The 21,171-nt window shown below is 42.7% G+C and overlaps 1 protein-coding gene across 5 annotated transcripts in view; it reads left to right on the forward strand.

Moving 5' to 3' along the window:
• The window catches only part of PHTF2 (putative homeodomain transcription factor 2), a 206,970-nt gene that overhangs the window by 52,495 nt on the left and 133,304 nt on the right, over positions 1–21,171 (forward strand). For all 5 annotated transcript variants that reach the window (XM_063448164.1, XM_063448163.1, XM_063448166.1 and 2 more), the window contains exon 2: positions 5,761–5,840. In XM_063448164.1, the coding sequence (XP_063304234.1) occupies positions 5,796–5,840 (45 nt within the window). In that variant the 5' untranslated portion in view covers positions 5,761–5,795. The remainder of the gene's footprint in view (positions 1–5,760; positions 5,841–21,171) is intronic.

A 21,171-nucleotide genomic window follows, 5' to 3' on the forward strand; every position in this document is an offset into this window, starting at 1 on the left:
TTTTTTTCGTCCCGCCTCCCTGCTTGTTAGCTGGCCAGGAGGGGGACTCTCACTCCCTGGTGGTCCAGTGGAGTGAGAGTCCCCCTCCTGGCCAGCTGGCCAGTGGACAAGTCTCGCGGCCGCGCGGAGCGTTGCCACGGTAATCCGTGGCAACGCTCTGATCCCGCGGCTCTCGCGAGACTTGCAGAGGGAGCTGATCTGGGAGCTGCACAGACCGGAGGAGAGAGAAGGGAGCTGACAGGAGCTGCTGTGAAGGTAAGTAACCGCTTCCTGCCAGCCCCCGGTCCTTGTCTGTATTATGGCAATGTAAATTGCCATAATACAGACAATTGACTCGAGTATAAGACGAGTTGGGGTTTTTCAGCACAAAAAATGTGCTGAAAAACTCGTCTTATACTCGAGTATATACGATAATTAAGCACATGCTTGTTTTCATTTGGGGAATACCTACTAATAGAGTTTAGTTTTGTATTTGGGCAGTGGAGTGTCACTTTCTCTTCTGCTGCACAGTATTAAGTTCACAAAGGATCCACCTGCTTAGTTTAGAAGCAGAGGTTTGATCTGCTGGATCAATTATTGTGCTTGTGTTTGTATGTATGTGTCTCTGTGTATGTCTGTGTCTGCATGTGTATCTGTTTGTCTGCATGTGTGGGGACGTATGGGGGTGTGGTGGTGGGGAGCCCAGGGCAATTTTCGCACCGGACCCCGTGGTTTCAAGTTACGCCCGTGGTTTCTAGTTACGCCTCTGCAGGCATGCCTAATGCACTTTTACATAAATATAATTACCAATATGGATACTGCACTCTATTGGATCCCAAGGGGCAACCGGGCCTGAGGTTGGCAAATCCTCACAATGTGATATGAAAAAAGTAATGATGGTCCAGGCACTCAAGTTAAATCCACCCAACTGACCGTGTTGACAACTCAACTTCCGATGCTGTTTAGTCCTCCTTGATGATTAAAGGAACACTAGGCACCCAGACTATTTCATTACATTGAAGTTATCTGGAAGCAGTGTCACTACCACTATTTTAGTTTTGAAAATCAGTTTGATCTTCAGTGGACAGGAACATGCATGGGAGTAGCTATGGCTCCCATGTATGCAAATGCATGTATATGCAATACAGAATTTCATGTCCATGTTGGTTACACTACACTGTAAAAAAGAGAGCAATAAAATCCAGCGCACGCCCTTATCCACAGCAACTTCAGTGCTGACAGATTTTGTTAGTTTTTTAAAAAACACCTAATCTAGACAAAAATAATGGGGGTTTAGTTACATTATATGATCATACATTGCATAAGCCTGCCACAATGTCAATGTACCCCATCTTTGGCAGGTCCTACTCAAATAGCCTAATGTCTGCTTCATGAGCTACTTGGGGGGGGGAAATTCCATCTGTAGTTCTCTGCAGTACAAGGCTAAATAGGGCCCTGGGATGAGGCACCTGTGACAGGGACGGGTGCAAAACCAAGGAGTTGGCTAGACTCCCAAATATATATATATATATATATATATATATATATATATATATATATATTTATATTTATATTGTGTGTGTGTGTGTGTGTGTATGAGAAAACAGGGGGCTGCACTCACCTGAACATGCATAAATAGGGTGCTGCTGGGAGCCAATTTATACAATAAAAAAAAGAAAATCCAGAGCCAATTTATACAATAAAAAAAAAGAAAATCCAGAGCACTCCACTAAACACAAACTTCGGTACTGATAGGTTTTGTTAGTTTAAAAAAAAAAAAAAAAAAACGTAATCTAGACAGAAATAATGGGGGTTTAGTTACATTATATGATCCTACACTGGCCAGATTTCAAAAGAACTACACAAGCGAATATGGGGACACCGCTCATTAATCCGTACAACGTTTAGTGATGCAACTCCCCTCAATGATATGATAGTCATCGCCATCGAATACATCAAAGAGCCGCAGCAAGTGGGTGGTATGCTCCAGGGTTTTTAATGCATCATTAATGGTTGTCTAAATGCTGCATAAATGGATGAAAATCATGGTCTCTTCATGCTCAGGGAGTAATCAAATGTTGATTATTATGAGGTGTATGGCTTATCACTTTTTTTTCAAGAAAAACTATTTTCACATTTTTTTTTTTTTTAAAGCTCCCACTTTGTGTTTTGTATCCACCAGTTTGGGCAATATTGCGGTTTTCCACATTTTGGAACTATACAGTGGGCTAAGGAATCGAAAATCTCCTCTAGTCTTGTCATAGTTTGCTCAGCTGTCCTTCATGGACTGTCGTGTCATGTAAGGTGTAAGTGCGTCCACCATTCAGCGCATTCAGCTGCGGTCTTAGCTCATGCAGTGCCGCCTTTCCGTAGTCTGCATAGGTATGTGGGTCATGCAGAGGGGGGAGGAAGTACACAGATTCCACACAGCCAGCTAAAGAACTCAGAGTGGCCGCCTCTCCTCTGCTCTTTCTCACATAGGCCGCAAAGTCTCGGATTGGGCAGTTAGGTGGTGGAGAAGCTCATGTGAGGAATCCCTGGGAGCACCGATACCACATTTACATGAAGATTGGTCTGTGGTCAAATAAATCAATAAGTGGTCTGGGAATATTCCCCAATTTTCGGTGCCAGACACAGGAGCTCTTGCAGCACACGTCTGGTCCGCATGGCAGTTAGGCTCTGCCCGCTCCACAATACAGTTTTTTTTATGTGTTTTACTTTTGCTTTATTAATTCTAGTGAATAGTAAAAGTATAACTAAGGGGTTATTCACGATACAGTGCTTTGAAATCCAAATTCTAAATTCAAGGTTTCAATTGCTGTTTGTTCTTGGATTATCGAGTAATTGGGGTAGCATGAATTAATTTTACATAGTCTAGAAAACCATGTTTTCCAAACATGGATAATTGCTTAATGTGAACACTAATGACAAAAAAATTTCACTGAACAAGTGCCTTCAAATAGCCAGGTGTCTAATTCTGTGCGTTAGGTGTAGTCATAAGTGTCTCTAATCTTGGTGATATGATTAATATGTGGATAATTTGGGGGTTAAATTATGTTTATTTATGTAAGCATGGTGACTTTTTTTTTTTTTTTTAGTTTTCATTCATTTTATGTGCCAGTTTTGAACAAATTAATACTTTAATTTCTCTGAATTGCTAGTACAAGAAGTACTAGTATGTTAAAAAGAATAAAACTTGTATTGGTTACAAGTTTTATTCTTATTCTCAAGTAGAAAGAAAACAAATAAAGGGAGATAAAATATGTCTAGGTGACATCCAAGTGTATATAACATAAAAAATACAACCTGGGTTGGATGTATAGATAGATCAAAATGGCCTATAACCTTCAGGAAAAGAAATATATATAGTGAAATACAAAAAGTACAAAGATATGGGGGAGTGGTTGGTAGAAAACTCACCAGAAGGCTGGAATTGCAGGCATTTCTCCCTTAAAAATGGTGGTAGCTAATATATATGTTGTTGGTCTTCCCCAATATTCTTCTTCTTGACTACTAAAACAAATAAAGAAAATATAGTGCAGATGGTATAAAACTATGCATTTATTAATAAAAACGTGCACTTAGAGGAGAGTTCAGGAGAAATAACAGCATGTCTCCACAAACAGTGGTTGCAAATGAGGCAGTTGTTTATTGAGAATGAGCTCCCAAGATCCAAAACAGTGGAAGAGATTTAAAAAAAAAATTACCATATACAAATAACATAAATGAAATGAATAAAATCCATAATTACATAATGCCTGATTTGTTTTTATTTTATTTTTTATATGAAACAAAATAAATATACACTGATTGTAAACACAAATTACAAGGTATTGGCTGTTTAAAAAAAAAAATGAAACATGGTTCTAAAAGCTATAAATTATGTTCTCTTGTTCCTGGATGGACGCCCAGGGTGAGGAATTACATTTAGAATGGAATCACAGGTTAAACCTGCTATTCGGTTTAGTGACTCGGCTCAATCTGAAGAGAAAGTAAAATGATTGCGCACTCATTCAGCACTGTGTGAGCAAGTCTGTATTTAGGTTTTAAGTATACCAAGTACTGTGACTGTGAAAGCCTGCTTCCTTTATCACTGAATATTCTGTGGTAACCTGAATATCCTCTTGATGTGCAGAAAATGAAGAATCCTTTTATAATAATCACAATCCCACTTAGGGAGCATACATTAAGGGACACTACAGACACGTAGACCACTTAACCTCATATGTATATAAAACATTGCTGTTTGGTAGAAAAGGCAATGTTTTAAATGGAAGGCTTAACAGTCCTACCAACATATGACCTTAAAAGTGACAACAGAAATTTCCATTCATCCATGCCTGGCGTTCTCCCAGGGTAAGCAATGAAAACTCACTTACCTGAGGTACACCGTGGTCTACTTCACAAGGGAATAGATAATGCATAAGGGCATTTTACAAAAGGGTTTTACCCAAAATGTTTCTAACTTTGTATGGCCTGCAGTAAAGCTCAGTAGTACTTTGCTGCACCAGCAATCAGTCGAAAACTGTCACTTTTCCCATCCCTCATGTCACTATCTAGATGCGCCGGTAACTCCAGATTAAGGGTAGTAAGGGAGTTGGGTGACTGTCGAGCAACACTGTTTTTAACTGGGGGTTATGGATTGTGCGGGTAAAAAAGAGTGCGTGCCTTTGTTGTGTAGATCTAGGGAGAGTGAGTGTAGGGTGAGGGGAGAGGGGAGAGTGAGAAAAAAAACTGGGAAAAAAACCATAGCAAGCCTTCACACAGCATAGCTGTCTAATACTGTCCCTACTCTTACCCCATAGGATGCGTACAGCCACCGGGGCCTCACGCGGACATCCCACACATGCATGCTATTGATATTGATCTAGTCGTTCTGTTACCAGTTGGAAGTTGGGGGGTGATGTCCAAAGTCAGCAGTCTTGGGCATAGGGCGCCTAAGGCACAGTGCCTTGTGTCATCACAAAAAACAACCACAGGGATCAGGTATGGATGCTTTTTTCTGAACTGCCCTTGATGGTCGCTGTTAGGGATTTCATATTGTAAATCTCCTCCAACTTGGCGACCCATTGCTTAAAGGATGGCTTAACCGGACGTTTCCAGTACAGGGGTATCAGGGACTTTGCAGCATTTAGTAGATGCTTAGTGAGGGATATTTTGTATGTAGCGATGGGGAAGTTTGTGTGATGGAGAAGCATAGGTAATGGCAAGAATGGTAGGTCGGAATCTGTGATCTGTGTTACTTTAGTGTGTATCATCCTCCAGAAAGGCATGAGACGATTCAGAAAGGACCACCACATGTGTAGTCCTTTTTTTTTTTTTTTTTATATAAATGTTTTGTTGATTAAGTGCAATGTCTTTTGCTGTTTTCTCTCTGGTGGTTGCCTTTGACCTTTTATATTAAGAGTGTAAAATATAGGGCATTTTATTACCAATTTTAATCTTCTAGAAAATGTGTGATCTTAAATTAACGTACACTATGCGAATAATGTGCTTTAATTTGAGTTTAAAATGTCAATTTAAAAATGACTCAGCTTTTGTTTTCGTGTTGCTAAGTGTGTTTCGGAGGTGGAACAGTTTTAAGACCGGCGAATCATTGTCTAATGTTGCAACAGACTAGGAATCCTGTTGGTAAAATAGTAATGAGGCAGGGTGTAACGTAAGTACCTAACACACACCTTGGAGTACAGGTATCCGTTCTATTTATATACGCCATCAGAGCATTTCATGTTCAGAGCACTTAGAACACGGTGGAGTAAGGATTTCTATTTCTCATTGCAGCCTACAATGCCATGTGTGTGAATTGAGTACGATAAATGGCGTCCAAAGTGACAGATGCAATAGTCTGGTATCAAAAAAAGGTAAGGAGACGTTTCTTTGTTTTTTGTTTTTTGTCAGCTTCTTCATTTATTGTTTTAGTTACTTGTATTATTTTTCCTTTTGATGTCCCTTGCATGCTACTATTTATTTTAATTTCACAATAACCATGTTGTGAACCTTTTAAATTACACTGATCAGGGCAAATCACTTTGTATCATGACAGTAGTGACAGTTCTGTCAAGTCATCTGTTAATTTCTACAATGTTGCCTTATTACTCTATAGGTGAATACTGTTTGACAATACACCATAACATGATTGAGTCATTTTCATACTTTGTTTTTTTGGAGCTGATTTTTTATTTTTTTTTTTCAATTATTTTGAGAATGATATGGTATATGTTTTGTCATCGGTTAAATGTAATATTTTAGAAACCCTTTTCAAACATCACTATCTAGAAAAAGCTCCCAAGTAGTTATTTTCATTTTAAGCTGTTTCTGTTTTCTGTCTAGTACAGTAAGCCTAAATAGAGGTAAAATGTAGCATTCCATATTAAAATTTGCTTTGTAGATTTGGAAGTAGTTGTCTACATTTGTCTTTTTATTTCCTGTGTACTGATCAACTGTAGATTTGATATAAATACATTGCAAAGAGGCTTATAATTTGAGGTGCATACTATAAAATCACATCCCACATATCTTAATTTTTTAAAAGAATGATGTAAATCATATATTCGATTGGAAGCAATGTGTAACACTATTGCTGAGGACTGAATTTGTTATTTGTTTTTTGTTTTTATCCTCTCAACTTGGTCCTCTCAACAATGGTACTTATGTAATGACAAACATTTTGGCGAGCATCAAGGTGTGTAATTAAGCTACACAGAATTTCCTACCTTGTGATTAGATTTTCATGTAAACCAGGATCCTATGTTTCTGACTCAGTAGTTTGCTTTTAGATTCGTGCTTGGCAAAACTAAATTTGATATGTCCGGGAAAAAATGTTTTATTTGGGTAAACTGAATTACGTTTATGTGCTTTTTCGGTTCATCCAAACAGATTAGGAAAACTGTGTGCAGTCAGCAGCTGCTCCCTATAATTGTAAACTATCAACGGCTTCCTTTTCGTTAAGGAATATCAAGTGCCCCCACCTGAGGGGCTCTGTTAAACATTAAAAAACCCAACAAACATTGAGTTAAAGGGACACTATAGTCACCTGAACAACTTTAGCTTAATGGAGCAGTTTTGGTGTATAGAACATGCCCCTGCAGCCTCACTGCTCAATCCTCTGCAATTTAGGAGTTAAATCCCTTTGTTTATGAACCCTAGTCACACCTCCCGTGCATGTGACTTGCACAGCCTTCTTCCATAAACACTTCCTGTAAAGGGAGCCCTATTTAGGCTTTCCTTATTGCAAGTTCTGTTTAATTAAGATTTTCTTATCCCCTGCTATGTTAGTAGCTTGCTAGACCCTGCAAGAGCCTCCTGTATGTGATTAAAGTTCAATTTAGAGATTGAGATACAATTAAAGGTAAATTACATCTGTTTGAAAGTGAAACCAGTTTTTTTTTCATGCAGGCTCTGTCAATCATAGCCAGGGGAGGTGTGGCTAGGGCTGCATAAACAGAAACAAAGTGATTTAACTCCTAAATGACAGTGAATTGAGCAGTGAAATTGCAGGGGAATGATCTATACACTAAAACTGCTTTATTTAGCTAAAGTAATTTAGGTGACTATAGTGTTCCTTTAAAAATTAAAGTCTCGGGGGCGTGGCCTGACACTGAGCTGAATGGACGTGCACTAGCTCAGCTCCTGGAACGACGAGATGCAATCGGAGGTCCGGTGGCACAATGGGGAACCCAAAAAAGCATTATAACGCTCAGGGGACATCCAGCAAAACACCGACCGCAAAAACGAGCACTTTTACACATTATTTTAAAGACGCGGCAAACCGCGAGGACGAGGCCGCGAATCTCAATATGGCGGTGGACTCCGCGCCACCTAGCCCGGCAGCATTGGAAGGCTCAGGTACTACACAGGCACAGACTGCTGATCCTGACATAAAAGAATTACTGAAGAACTTACCTTCCAAAGCAGACATGGCCAATATGATCGGAAGATTGGAGGCAGCGTTTCAGACTAAAATCGATGCAATGGATGCGGTCATACAGCAAGTAAGTCTTAAAGTTACAGACCTAGAGGAGGAAAAATATGTCATGCAGGTCCAGATGACTACAAATTCCTCCACTTGAAACACACATGCACTGACCATGTCATCTATGCAGAGACAACTAGATGACCTAGACAATAGGAGCAGAAGAAATAATTTGCGGATTAGAGGCCTTCCTGAAATACAGGTGGAAGATGTGATGTCCACATTAAGAGAATTATTCAATCTAATCTTGGGGGATCCCATAGATGCGCCCATATTAATGGATAGGGCGCACAGGTCTTTACGCCCACGAGGCGCAGCAGCAGAAGCCCCCCGGGATGTCATCTGTAGGCTGCATTACCTTTCCGTAAAGGACAACATACTCAAAGCCCTTAGAGACACATCTCAACCTCTCCTGTTCCATGATAACCAAATACAAGTTTTCCAAGATTTATCTTGGTTCACATTACAAGCTAGACGCGCACTTAGACCGGTTACAGAGATTCTGTGTACTCATAATATGAAATACAGATGGGGGTATCCCTTTGCTCTGATCGTCCACCACAAGGGAACAATGCATTCAATAACAACACACCTGGATGTAAAGCCGTTCTTACGGGCCTTAGACTTACCAGACACTACCACTATGGATTGGTACGCCCCACAGCCTATCCAGGAGCCCTCTTCCCTCCCTCAAAGTCACAGATGGTCCACACCGGCCAAGAAACTAAGGGCGGAGCAAACGCTCTTCTCTCCTAAGGGCAGATTGATGGGAGACCGCAGGGATGGTACCCGCTAAGACAACTCATCTGATTGCGACAACACAAGTTTTATGGGCACGGAGACCGCCAAGTTTCTTGCATGCAGTCACCTTAGTACAGGCACATGGACTTTATGGATATACTTCACAGAGAGACTCACAGACCAAACGGGACACTCAAGGACACGGTTGGGAGCAGCATACCGCAAGGTCTTCTTCATTGAAGGTTTGGGACTATGGAAACCACAAGAAATGCTCACATCCCCACTCCAAAGACCGAGCCCGGAATAAGCGGACTTTGATAATACGGGGTACGATTCTATACGAAGACTCCAGGGCCCTGAACCCTCCATCACACTCCAGCCTAGAGAAGCCGAGCCCCGGACTATCTGATTTGATTATACTGGTATAAGGTTGTATACTATACTATACTGCGTTATGTTACTCTATGTTAACCTGAACACCTATACTCAGTCCTGGGTCCATTGTCTCCATATGTCCTCTCGATCCCTGATATTGGTGAACCCCACTACATGCCCAACACTGAAGTGCGGTTGTGTTTCGCACAGGTAACAGAGCGATATCACTCTCAAGTAAGCTATTATTCTTATGCACACCCCCACCACCCTTTACCCCCCTCACTCTCCTGCCCCCCTCTCTCCTCCCCTCCCCCCTCTCTCCTCTTCCGACCGTATCCCTCCTCCCCTCCTCCCCACTTCTCGGACCATCCATCAACTTCAATGGAAAATTTATTTGATTGTATGACTCGAATTCTAGTCATTTACCGCACCCACATTTATACTGTTCTGACTCTTGCACGGAGTCAGAATAAGAAACAACAGAAGGTATTACCTTGTGTTCTATTGGGATTAAATCCCAGCTCACCCCCGTCCCGCAAGGGGTGGTACGTCTGGGGAACTCAGGTGACCTACCGGTGGTCTCTACCAGGCTTCCCCATCACACTCTGTTCAATTGGTTCCACAGTTTTTGTACATTATTGATACTGTTTATGTCAATATATAAGTGTTGATTGATAAGTGACTAACAAGCCCTACGTTCCAGGGGACATACTGACGACTGAACACACACAGATAACGACTTAACAAGCAGACACCGCCACCTCCCCCACCCCTACGCCTACCATGGAACCCAAATCCTTTTTTCGTATACATTCTCAGAATGCTAAGGGACTGAATACCCCAGAAAAAAGAGCACTCACAGATTTCTATAGATATCGTGTTTGTATCGCAGATATCGTGTTTGTACAGGAAACACACTTCCGCAAACACTCTGCCCCATCGTTTAGAAATCGCAAATACCCAATAGGCTACTTTAGCCACTACACTAAAGCTAAAGCCAGGGGAGTAGCAATTTTGTTTGAGAGACAGGTCCCCTTTATACTCACGGGACAACTCCATGACGATGCAGGTAGATATATATTAATTAAAGGAAAACTTGGTAATACCATGATAACACTGGCTAATATGTATCTTCCTAACAAAAAACAAAATGTGGCCCTAAGAAAAATCCTAAACAAACTACTCGAATTCCAGGAAGGCCTCTTAGTAGCGGGATGGGATTTAAATATTTCATTAGACAGCAGACTAGACACATCCGCTTCTAGCAGTGAATAACTAGAGCTCACCCGCAGACTTATACTTGACATCCTATATGAGGCCAGATTGTATGACTGATTGCGGGCATTACACCCCTCAGGCAGGGAATACTCATTTCACTCTATGGCCTCAGGCTCTTACACCAAAATAGACATACTACTACTACCTCATAATTACCTCAACCTGATTAAGGCAGCCTCATACGGTCCTATCACGTGGTTGGATCATGCCCCTCTATCACTAGATCTAACGATACCCTCCTTAAATAGAGGTTTTCCGCAATGGAAACTGAACTATCTCCTCTTGAACAGTGAGGAAGTCATAAAGAAAATTTAAAACATGTGCGGAGGATTACTTCGCAACTAATCTGAACCAAGATACTAGACCGGACATAATATGGGAAGCTCACAAGTGCGTCCTTAGAGGAGAGATCATTAAATTAGCATCCGCACAGAAAAAACTAAAGGAAGCTAGCATAAAATCCTTAACCAGGGAAATACAACACACCAAGGACACTACAATACAAAGGTATAATACCCTCCTTGCTAAACGAACAGAACTCAAAACCATTCTCAATTTATAAGCCTTACGAGCGGTACAGAGGACAAGACATTCATACTATACACAAGGAGGTAAATGCGGGAAGCTACTAGCTCAATCCCTACAACAACAAAGACAAACAACATTTATCTCAAACATTAAGTCACCGGACTGTGAGTTGACACAATTAATGCCAAAAATTATGTCGGCATTCCATTCCTACTATTCCTCCTTATACAATATTAGGGACAGTCCGCCAGATGCAGATAAGATCCAGGAATTCCTTCAAAACCGAACACCTCTCAAAAATGACCAACACCCACTTATTTCGACCACTCTGCAGATATGGTCGAGAATAGCTAATAACATGAACATAGCTCCTTACCCATCACCATTGTATCAGATCTCACGCAACCCCTTACTACCATCCGGGATCACATCCCGAATCTACGAGATACATCGGGGGATGGTAACCATCACACTGCAAGACATGACAAAGGACAAGGCATTATTAGCCTTACATGACCTCACTCTCGGTAACACACCTATGAGTTCGCAACAACTACACTATTTGCAAATTAAACACTTTATGAAAACCCAGAAACTGTTGCCGGAGGGAAATAGGGAACTGACGACTTTTGAACGCTTGTGTAAAACTCACTCTTTAAAACAAAAATTGCTGTCTACAATGTATAAGTTACTGCTAAATTCCGACACTGGTATCCCGGTGTTCACCTCCAGGTGGACTGAGGAACTGAATATAGATATCTCGGGAGAGCAATGGAAGCAAATTTTTATCAGAGCCCATAAAATGGCCATTTCAACTGATATAGATTATTTTAAAATAAACAAATATGTTTAAATGTCTATCTGTTCCTGTCCAAATCTGAGATGATTAAATTGCGTATACGCAGAAGTAAATTCACACTGACACACGGAGTTCAGGTTAAAAGCACTTCGAGAAAATGTAATGGCATCTGCTTAAAAGCGGGCTCGCAGACCCTTATAAGAGCAATATTACATCATCATTGAATATCAAGATAACAACAAATAAACCTCATTAATTGGATTAGGTGTTAAGTGGCTATGTCAATGTCCACCCATCAATATTATTAATTGGCTCAAGTACTAAGTGGCTGGCTAAGTGTCCTCCCACCGAGAGGTGGCGTCATCTTGGACACGGGTGTGGACAGTTGGCTCAGGCGCCATCTTACTCAGCACAAGGCTTTACTCGATGGGAGGGGGGCTTGGGGCGTCATTTTGGGTAGTTAGTGATGTCAGGTTCAGGGCCTTTTTTATGAAAGAACATTTCATTAGAGCAGTTTCTCATGGGCTAGCTATGGTATACTTTGTTTCATGTTACAGGAACTTGATAATTCCGGTGTTAGTCATATCCTTCTAGAAAATACATACAATACATTCTCTTTCTAATATTCTAAATGCTGTTAGGAAAATCTGTCATATAATGAAATTAAATGGAGTTAGTGCAAAAATTTAATAAAGGTTTAATAAAGGTTTTTAATAATTCTACATCACAACCACCAACCAAGAAAGCAATTATAAGCGCCTGACCCGCTGGCACTACACAAAATGTTCCCAGGGTCGCAAAACATTTGCTGGAGATGTGGACAGGGTAAGGCCAACCCGACACACATTTGGTGGCGATGCCCAGAAATTCTGGATACGTATACACAAACTCACGCAAATCATTATGCATAAACAAATACCCTTTACACCTGAACATATTCTGTTTATGTTGCCACCCCGGGGTTTCACAAAAGCAGAAACCTATCTGACAGCCCAACTGCTCATGGCAGCGAACCACCTCATCCCAGTTTATTGGAAACAGGAAAAGACCCCTTCCGTTAGGGAATGGACCAACAGGGTAGAAAGCATCCAACAGATGGAGGGTATAACATATGCACTGTCCAAAAACTACATACAATTCACTCAACTGTGGGAACCCTGGTCTTCATACTTGAAGGGTGTAAGTGAGACGGGGATAACAGCTTCTACTCCTACATAATGTTATAACGGCACACTCCAGAGTTTATAACTCAGACCAGGAGAAACTCCCAAAGTCCATTATCTATCGGCTACAGCACTATGTTTCCACACATGTCAAACATTTGCTATGTAACTCATCTCCCTAGGTTACATTCAGTACTCATTACAAGCCAGGAGAAATTTCTTTTGTTTATTGTCTGTCATTTATTGTTTGATGCTTATCAATATGTCGAGAAATCATTGCGTAACTTCATCCTTTGAAATTGTATCGTCAATGTCTCTACTGTAACCAATGTATACTCGAATATTGTTTTTTTTTTTTTATTCTTTATTTTTGAAGTGTGCATAGTTATAACATTTGCTTATGAGGTACCCCAAAGGCAGTCCTCTAGCACGTTAGGCATAGTTTGAACATAGGGGTAAACATGAGATCTTGCACACAATTTTTAAGTAACGACATGGACAGTAAAGATGTACATCGCTTAGAGAGTTTGAAATAAACATAACCTATATAAACAACGCTTTTGTTTTCTACTCAGTAAGGTAATATGCTGTGTCAGATGCTAGGCAGAAACATTTAAAGTAGTCCCGATTCTAAGTTAAGCAGACATGTTACACGTAATACATCTCAGTTGAAGACTCAGCTGGAAGCCCAAATTGAAACGGTGTGTTAAACATTGAACTAAGTGTGAGCTACCGCTGGTGACTGTAAGGTCGTAGGGTCACAGGCTTATTTAAGATGGTTAGAACAGCAAGTTTAGCGAGCAAATTTTAATCAAAACTCTAGAACTTAAAAGTAATAAAAGTGAATCATGATACCTGTTGAGCCAGAGTTTAGTTTAGTTTAATTACAGTGGAGCCCCCTAGTGGCTCAGCTCAGTGTTGCATTTTGTGCGGTATGGCCCATACTAGAGATGTCAGAGGTATTAAAGCTAAGGCCCTTGCGTAGTGAAATCGACTAATACAATCTGTGAAACAAGGCTCTATAGCTGCCAACTTTAGAACTATAGACATGGAGAGTATCAGCTTATTCTGCCCTTGGCCAAACTGAGTTATACACAGATAATAAAAGGATCACGGGTACATTAATAGGCTGCATCTAGTAAGCAGTTGATTCTTAAGGAGAGGAACACTGGTGGCATAACAGGTTCAGCAAAAGAAAACATAGATTGGTAGCTAAGGGGAGCTGGGTTAATGGTATACCCCTCCTGCACTTAAATACACTGCCATCAGCCTATCCCTTTAACAGGTATTTCCCAGTCCCACATAGCTTGATTTTGCAGGCTCGCTGCTGAAGGTGGAATTGCTGGGTTCTGTGGCTGTAGTTGCCTCCCTTCTTCCTCTCTTGTTATCCGCCTCTCTGTCCTTGTGGGCATGGAGGGACGTAGCTTCAGTGCCTGCTGGTGAAGTGTCTCACTCGTTTTGCGCCAGTGCACCCTCCGTCGTCTTATGCACCTTGGGCCCCTGGCAGGAACTGCCTTACATGCCGGGATGCGGTTCGGGTACCGTGTGGGAGGGACAACCTATGCTTCAGGTATGATCCGTCTGCTCTCCAGCTTTCTCCAGAACTCATTGAAGAGAGCATCTAAGCGTTGGTGGATAGTGCTTGCCTCTCTTTCCGGCACTGGAGTACTCGTGGCAGCCGCCATTTTAATTGTACCTCCGGTGTCCTCGCTGGGGTTTGCGACCCTGCCTCAGCTCTTCCAAGGATCTGGGAGGTTAGCAGGATGGGGACCGGGATCACCCCCACCGGTCCAGAGGGGGGGAGGGGGGCAGCAGAGCGTTGATCGGAGAACTGGGGGAGCGGCCGTCTCACCCCAGCTCAAGCCTTCCCAGGCCGCAGACCTCAATCGGGTTACTTTGATATCGAGTGGGACCTTGAGGGGTATCCCCGTGTTCACCGTCAGCTGGTGAGTGTTTTAAAGCGTGAATATGGGCTGTAGCTGATTTCGGATCGCCGTTGGCACCGATATTCCGGTTCTGGCGCGGGAGCTCAGACGAGGTGCGTCTGATCCGATCGGCGGTCAGGCCCCGCCCCCTCGAATATTGTTTTGAAACTTGAAAACCAATAAAAATATTCATAAAAAAATAAAAATTAAAGTCTCCTGAAGCCCCACACCAATGAGCTTAGGAACACTATAGGGGCAGGAACACAGACTTCTTCTATTTCATGACCCTATACTGTTAAAAACACCATCTGGCCCTCCTTTGCCCCTTAAACTATAGTAAACTCTTATCTTTATTAAGGTCTGCTGCTGGCTCTACCCCTGATTTGCCTCCTTGGCTGACATCAGCAATGATGATCTGAGCCAATCACAATGCTTTCCTATTGGATTGGCTGAGACTGTCTATGAGGCAGATCAGGGGCAGAGCCAGCACAAGTCAAACACAGCCCTGGCCAATCAGCATCTCCTCATAGAGTTGAATTGAATCAATGCATCTCTATGAGGAGTTCAGTGTTTCCATGCAGAGGCTGGATACACTGAATGTCAGCACTTCCCCAGGAAGCACCTGTAGTAGCCATATGAGGAGTGGCCGATGGAGGTATTCCTATACCCTGCCTTTTCTCTGATAAAAAACTGTGTTTCCTGCAAAAAGCCTGAAGGGACTGATTATACTCACCAGAACAATAGTGTCTGGTGACAATAGTGTCTGTTTAAGATGTATGCCCATAAGTGATGGGCGAGGGTCAGTATTTAATAAAGAGGTGGGACATGCCAGTTTGCTTATCAGCTCCTACCCATGGGAGGCAGATAGGCGTTATTTGAAAATGTAGGAGGGATTACTAAAGATAGAAACTATAGCCATATACGAAGGCATAACTATTGTCAAGTACAAATCATTTTTCAGAACCCAAAGGAGCATTGCACTTTATGTTAAGTGAGGTCCTTTTCCAATGCAATGGAGTATTTATATGGAACATTTTCATGAATCCCAAAATGCTTGGTTCCTCACCTCACTAATATTTTGAATTATATTAAGACCTCTGGGGCAGTCCCATCTTAATTAAAAAAAAAAAAAAAAAAAAAAAAAAAAAACTCAAATAATTACACTGCCAAACCCTGGTAATCCACCCAAGATTAGCACTAACTTTTGACCACTCTCTATATATGTCAAGCTGTTGGCTGACCGTCTGAGCCGCTCTCGCCCACACTGGTTTTGGTCGAACAAGCAGGATTTGTCCCAGGCTGGCAGATTGGAGACAACACGAGGACAATAATTGGCCTCTACTAGGAATTAGAGATGTCGCGAACATAAAATATTCCGTTCGTGAACGCGAACTTCCACAAATGTTCGCGAACGGGCGATCCGCCATAGACTTCAATAGGCAGGCAAATTTTAAAACCCACAGGGACTCTTTCTGGCTGCAATAGTGATGGAAAAGTTGTTTCAAGGGGACTAACACCTGGACTGTGGCATGCTGGAGGGGGTCCATAGCAAAACTCCCATGGAAAATTACATAGTTGAGGCAGAGTCTGGTTTTAATCCATAAAAGGCATAAATCACCTAACATTCCTAAATTGTTTGGAATAACGTGCTTTAAAACATCAGGTATGATGTTGTATCGATCAGGTAGTGTAAGGGTTACGCCCGCTTCACAGTGACAGACCAAACTCCCCGTTTAACGCACCGCAAACAGTTCATTTGCACAACCGCAAACTCCCCATTTGCACAAGGTTGGATACCAAGCTAGCCATGTCCCGTTCCTTGTCCTCACTGATGTCATTGAAAGTCTCTTCCTCCACCCAGCCACGTACAACACCAAGGGTCCCTGAAAGGTGACAACAAGCCCCCTGGGATGCCTGCTTTGTTTGGTCTTCCACCTCCTCAAAGCCACCTTCCTCCTCTGACTCCTCTTCTTCAGACTCCTCTCTCTGCATTGCCTCTCTCTGCATTATTATAAGGTGTGTTAAGTAGTACTATTCTTATCAGTTTAATTCCTGTTACGTCCCCTATCAGGGGACGTGTATATGGCATAGATTTTAGGAACCGGGAGATGGAAAAAGATGCTTGGTCGGTCCTCCTACTTCAAATTTGGGCCACTGCGCGTTGAATCTAATGTGCCACCAGATAGGAGTGGTGTGTTAAGTAGTACTATTCTTATCAGTTTAATCCCTGTTACGTCCCCCTCATCAGGCCTTTTTTAGTCAAATGTATCGCCCACTGTCAGTCCCTTCGGGATCCATCCCTCATTCATCTTAATAAAGGTGAGGTAATCTACACTTTTTTGACCTAGGCAACTCAGCAAAGGAAGCAGCAGTGGGTACATCATCATCATCACACCGTACGTCCATGTGTGTAATGCTGTCTGACTGAGACATATCCCTGTTATCTACATCCTCTGGCAATAATCGTTGTGCATCACTCATTTCTTCCAACTGATGTGTAAATAACTCCTCTGACAGATCAAGTGAAGCGGCTGTGGTGCTAGTGTTGGTGGTGGCGGCAGGCGGGCGAGTGGTAACTTGAGAGGTGCCCGAAGCTAAGCTGGAGGAGGATGGTGCGTCAAGGTTCTGAGCGGAAGCTGTAGAAGATTGGGTGTCCTGTGTTAGCCAGTCAACTATGTCCTCAGAACTTTTCGAGTTCAGGGTACGTGGCCTCTGAACACTGGGCATTATTCTACGGCCAAAGGAAATCACAGCACCACGACCACGACGGCCCCTGCGAGGTGACCTGCCTCTGCCTCTCTTTTTTTTTCTCAATTAGTGGTACTATGCGTGCAAGCTACTGTGACAACAAATATGAGTGGCACTGTGCACTGGCAGAAGTTGGCAGAGTAGACGCTGTAGGCCTGACACACACGCTTGCAGACAACTGCTATTCAATCTATTACAGTCAAAATGTTATATATTTTTTTAAATGTACACTACTGTTACACCAGATATGAGTTGCACTGGTGTGACACTCTCCCCTCGCAGGCCCTGAAACGCACACGTGTGAAGGAAACTGACTGCTATTATTTCACAGTCAAAAAAGTTTTTTGTTTTTTTTTAAATGCAAGCTATTGTGACACCAGATATGAGTGGTGGCACTGGGCAAGTGGGCACAGTATATGCTGTGAGCCTGACACACACGCTGGCAGGCAGGCAACTGCAATTAGATTACACAGAAAAAAAAAGCAGACTGATGTTCTAGCCCTAAAAAGGGGTGCTGTCCTTACAGCAGAGATCAGATGAGGACTGTAGTGGACACTGAATACACTAGCCTAGCTATCGATTTCCCTATTAAATCCGCAGCAGCTACACTGTCCCTCCTCTCACTAAGAATGCAGCTTCCGGGGGGCGGGGCCTAGCTGTCATGGAGGAAAGACGCACTTTGTGTGAGCTCCCTCAATATCTCACTTTAAGCAGCTATCAACAAGCAAATTTCACCCCAGAAGGGGATGACCCAGCAATGCTGCTCCTACCTGACCGACCCGACATGCTTAGTAGCGGTCAGCAACTCGACAGTCTTACTTACCTCCGCATGGCAAGTGTGGCCTGGTGCTCACCGGGTGGGAGAGGCAGCCGATCTCCCGATCCTGGGATGCCCAGGAGCAGCTACTTCCTGGCAGGAGCTCCGTTACCACCCCCCTCGGACCGGTGGGGGTTATCCCGGTCCACCCCTGAGAGGCTGACTGGAGCTAATGGACGCACAGAGCACAACCGCCCAGGCTGACATACTCATCTGCGACTCTCCCAATATGGCGGCAGCCGCGTGTCCTCCTGGTACCAGCAAAGCATGGCAGGATATTGAGTCTAAGCTGGACAGACTCTTTAATCAATTTTGGAAGCAAATAACAAGCAGGAAGCCGCAACAAGCTCCACCACAGCCCCACAAGCTCCACCACAGCTAAGCGAAGTAGTCCCGTCGAAGACGGGACCGGAGGCACAAACAGAAATGCAGAGCCTGCCCCACGTCGAGCACTCGCCACCACAATCCCACACCGGACGTGAAGCACCACCGGGACAGATCCGACCACCCGACAAAACAAGCTTCCACCACCTCAAGCCGCGGACCCGGCACTCAGCCAGAGACTTGCCTTTGTTGTTCCAGGTATCAGGGACTCCCAGGGTCTGCACCTGGCACCCAGAAGGGATCGGATGAGCACAAGCAGTAAACAGCAGCCTGCCAAGCATGTCCCACTATAGCCGATCCTCCACACCATGCCTTTGATCACATGAACTGCTCTCTGCACATTAAGTAATCGTAAAGTAGCAAGCGTTTAAACATGTCATTAATTCACCTCCTAAAGAGTTTATTGTCGTAGTTCCTTACATGCCTTTACCTTAACCGTTCATGTATTATGTTATTCACTCGTCTCATCTCATGGGGCGACTCACACTTGATTTATAACTAGTGGTGGAGCTGCTGATATAAATACACAGTTGATAACGTGCAAGCTACACCCTAAACATGACAGCCATCTTTCACAACAACGTACTGCTATATACTCATACCCTCAGTGCAACTAGCCATGATATACGCACGTTCAGCCTAGCATGCTCAAATATAACACACTTCTGTCTAAAAAAAAATACAAAAAAAAAATTAAATAAAAGAATGCAGCTTCCGAATGAATCTAAAATGGATGCTGTCCAGGAGGTGGGAGGGTCTGGGAGGGAGGGTTGGCTGGAATGTGTCTGCTGACTGTGAGGTACAGGGTCAAAGTTTACTCAATGATGACGAATAGGGTGCGGACCAAACATCGCATATGTTCGCCATCCGTGGCGAACACGAACAAGCTATGTTCGCCAGGAACTATTTGCCGACTAACTGTTCGGGACATTTCTACTGGCAATATATGACTTGAAGGGACACTCTAGGCACCAAAACAAGGTAATCTAAAGAAACATAACTTTTCTAAGCCAGTTTTGTAAATGGGGAGTTGCTGATTGTCTGAGCGTCAGCTGACCGCTTTCAGCAAGTCAGTGGTGTCCCTGAACCTTAAAATTAAGAAACCAGATGTTGTCATAGGGAGACTGGTCATTGCCACTTGAGGCAGTTTTGGGATTAAACTATTCAAGAATGGTATAACCCCTTGAGCTAAAAGTGCCACCAGGGGCCTTCAGGCACCATAATAACTTAATTTTAGTGCCCGGAGTTTTTGCTTTATATTCAAACCCCTCAGCGAAAATTCTGAGCACAGATTTCTTGCTTAAGCCAATTCCCATTTCTAACGGCACCCTCTATTGCCCCTAATTTTTATTTTATCTCTGGAACCACTAGTATGTAAGATCTAACCTGATCAATTCATTAAGGAATTTCCCGCATTCGCAGGCAATCAAACATTCAAAGTTTGCTGGAGACCTCCTGCTATTTCTCACCGAACCCCAATTATCTGTGCCCAGGCTCATGGGCATCCTCTCTGAGTTTGGATCTGTATCTTGTTATAAGCACAACATAAGTAAAACCCAAGCATTTTCTGTTGCTGTACCCAGACAAATCACTGATTCTTTAAAGAGAACATGCCAGTTTGAATGGAAAAATAAGTCGATGGACTACTTGGATATCAAACTGAACTTACTGTCCTTAAAGATAACATACATGGCGCAAAACAATATAGAGGGTCAACTTAAAAAAGTGGGCCTAGGTGGAGATGTCCTGGCCATCATTTTGTACCTGTTTTGGACTCTAACCATACATTTTCCTACCATACTACTTTGAAAATTCCAACAAATGCTCTCCGCCTTCATTTGGAAGCATAGTCTACCCTGTTTCATCGGTCAATGAAACTGCACCTCAGGGAAGGGAGTTCAGGGTGTACCTAAAATCACTCTTTATTAATAGGTTGCGATGATCTCCCAACTGCCCCCTATGGCTTATGTTTGAAAATGCACACATCAATAGATGCACATTGAATCCGCAAACGTGAATACCCGTAGCTACATTGTCAGCCTCACAAATGCCCCTATGGCTTATGTTTGAAAATGCACACATCAATAGATGCACATTGAATCAGCAAACGTAAATACCCGTAGCTTTTTTTTTTTTTTTTTTTTTAATAACAGCTCTTCGAGCTTCACCTTTCTCCATTTCACTATGGAATGAATGGATAGACGGGTTGTCATCTCTTGTTCCAAAACTACTACTGGTGACCTTATCTTACTTATCATTGTTCTCACTGGACCTTACTATGGGGGACTGGCAACAGGGTGATATACAGAGAGTGTTCCAGCATTTCGATTCAAAGATACTTGAAGAATTCACAAATCTTCAGGGAGAATTCAATTTGCCTTTGAAAGTCATAGTTACATAGCTTAAAAGAGACTTGCATCCAGCCTTCCTCACATTTGTTTTTTGCTGTTGATCCAAAAAAA

Source organism: Pelobates fuscus, chromosome 3 (genome assembly GCF_036172605.1).
Source record: "Pelobates fuscus isolate aPelFus1 chromosome 3, aPelFus1.pri, whole genome shotgun sequence".
NCBI classification, from domain to species: Eukaryota; Metazoa; Chordata; class Amphibia; order Anura; family Pelobatidae; genus Pelobates; species Pelobates fuscus.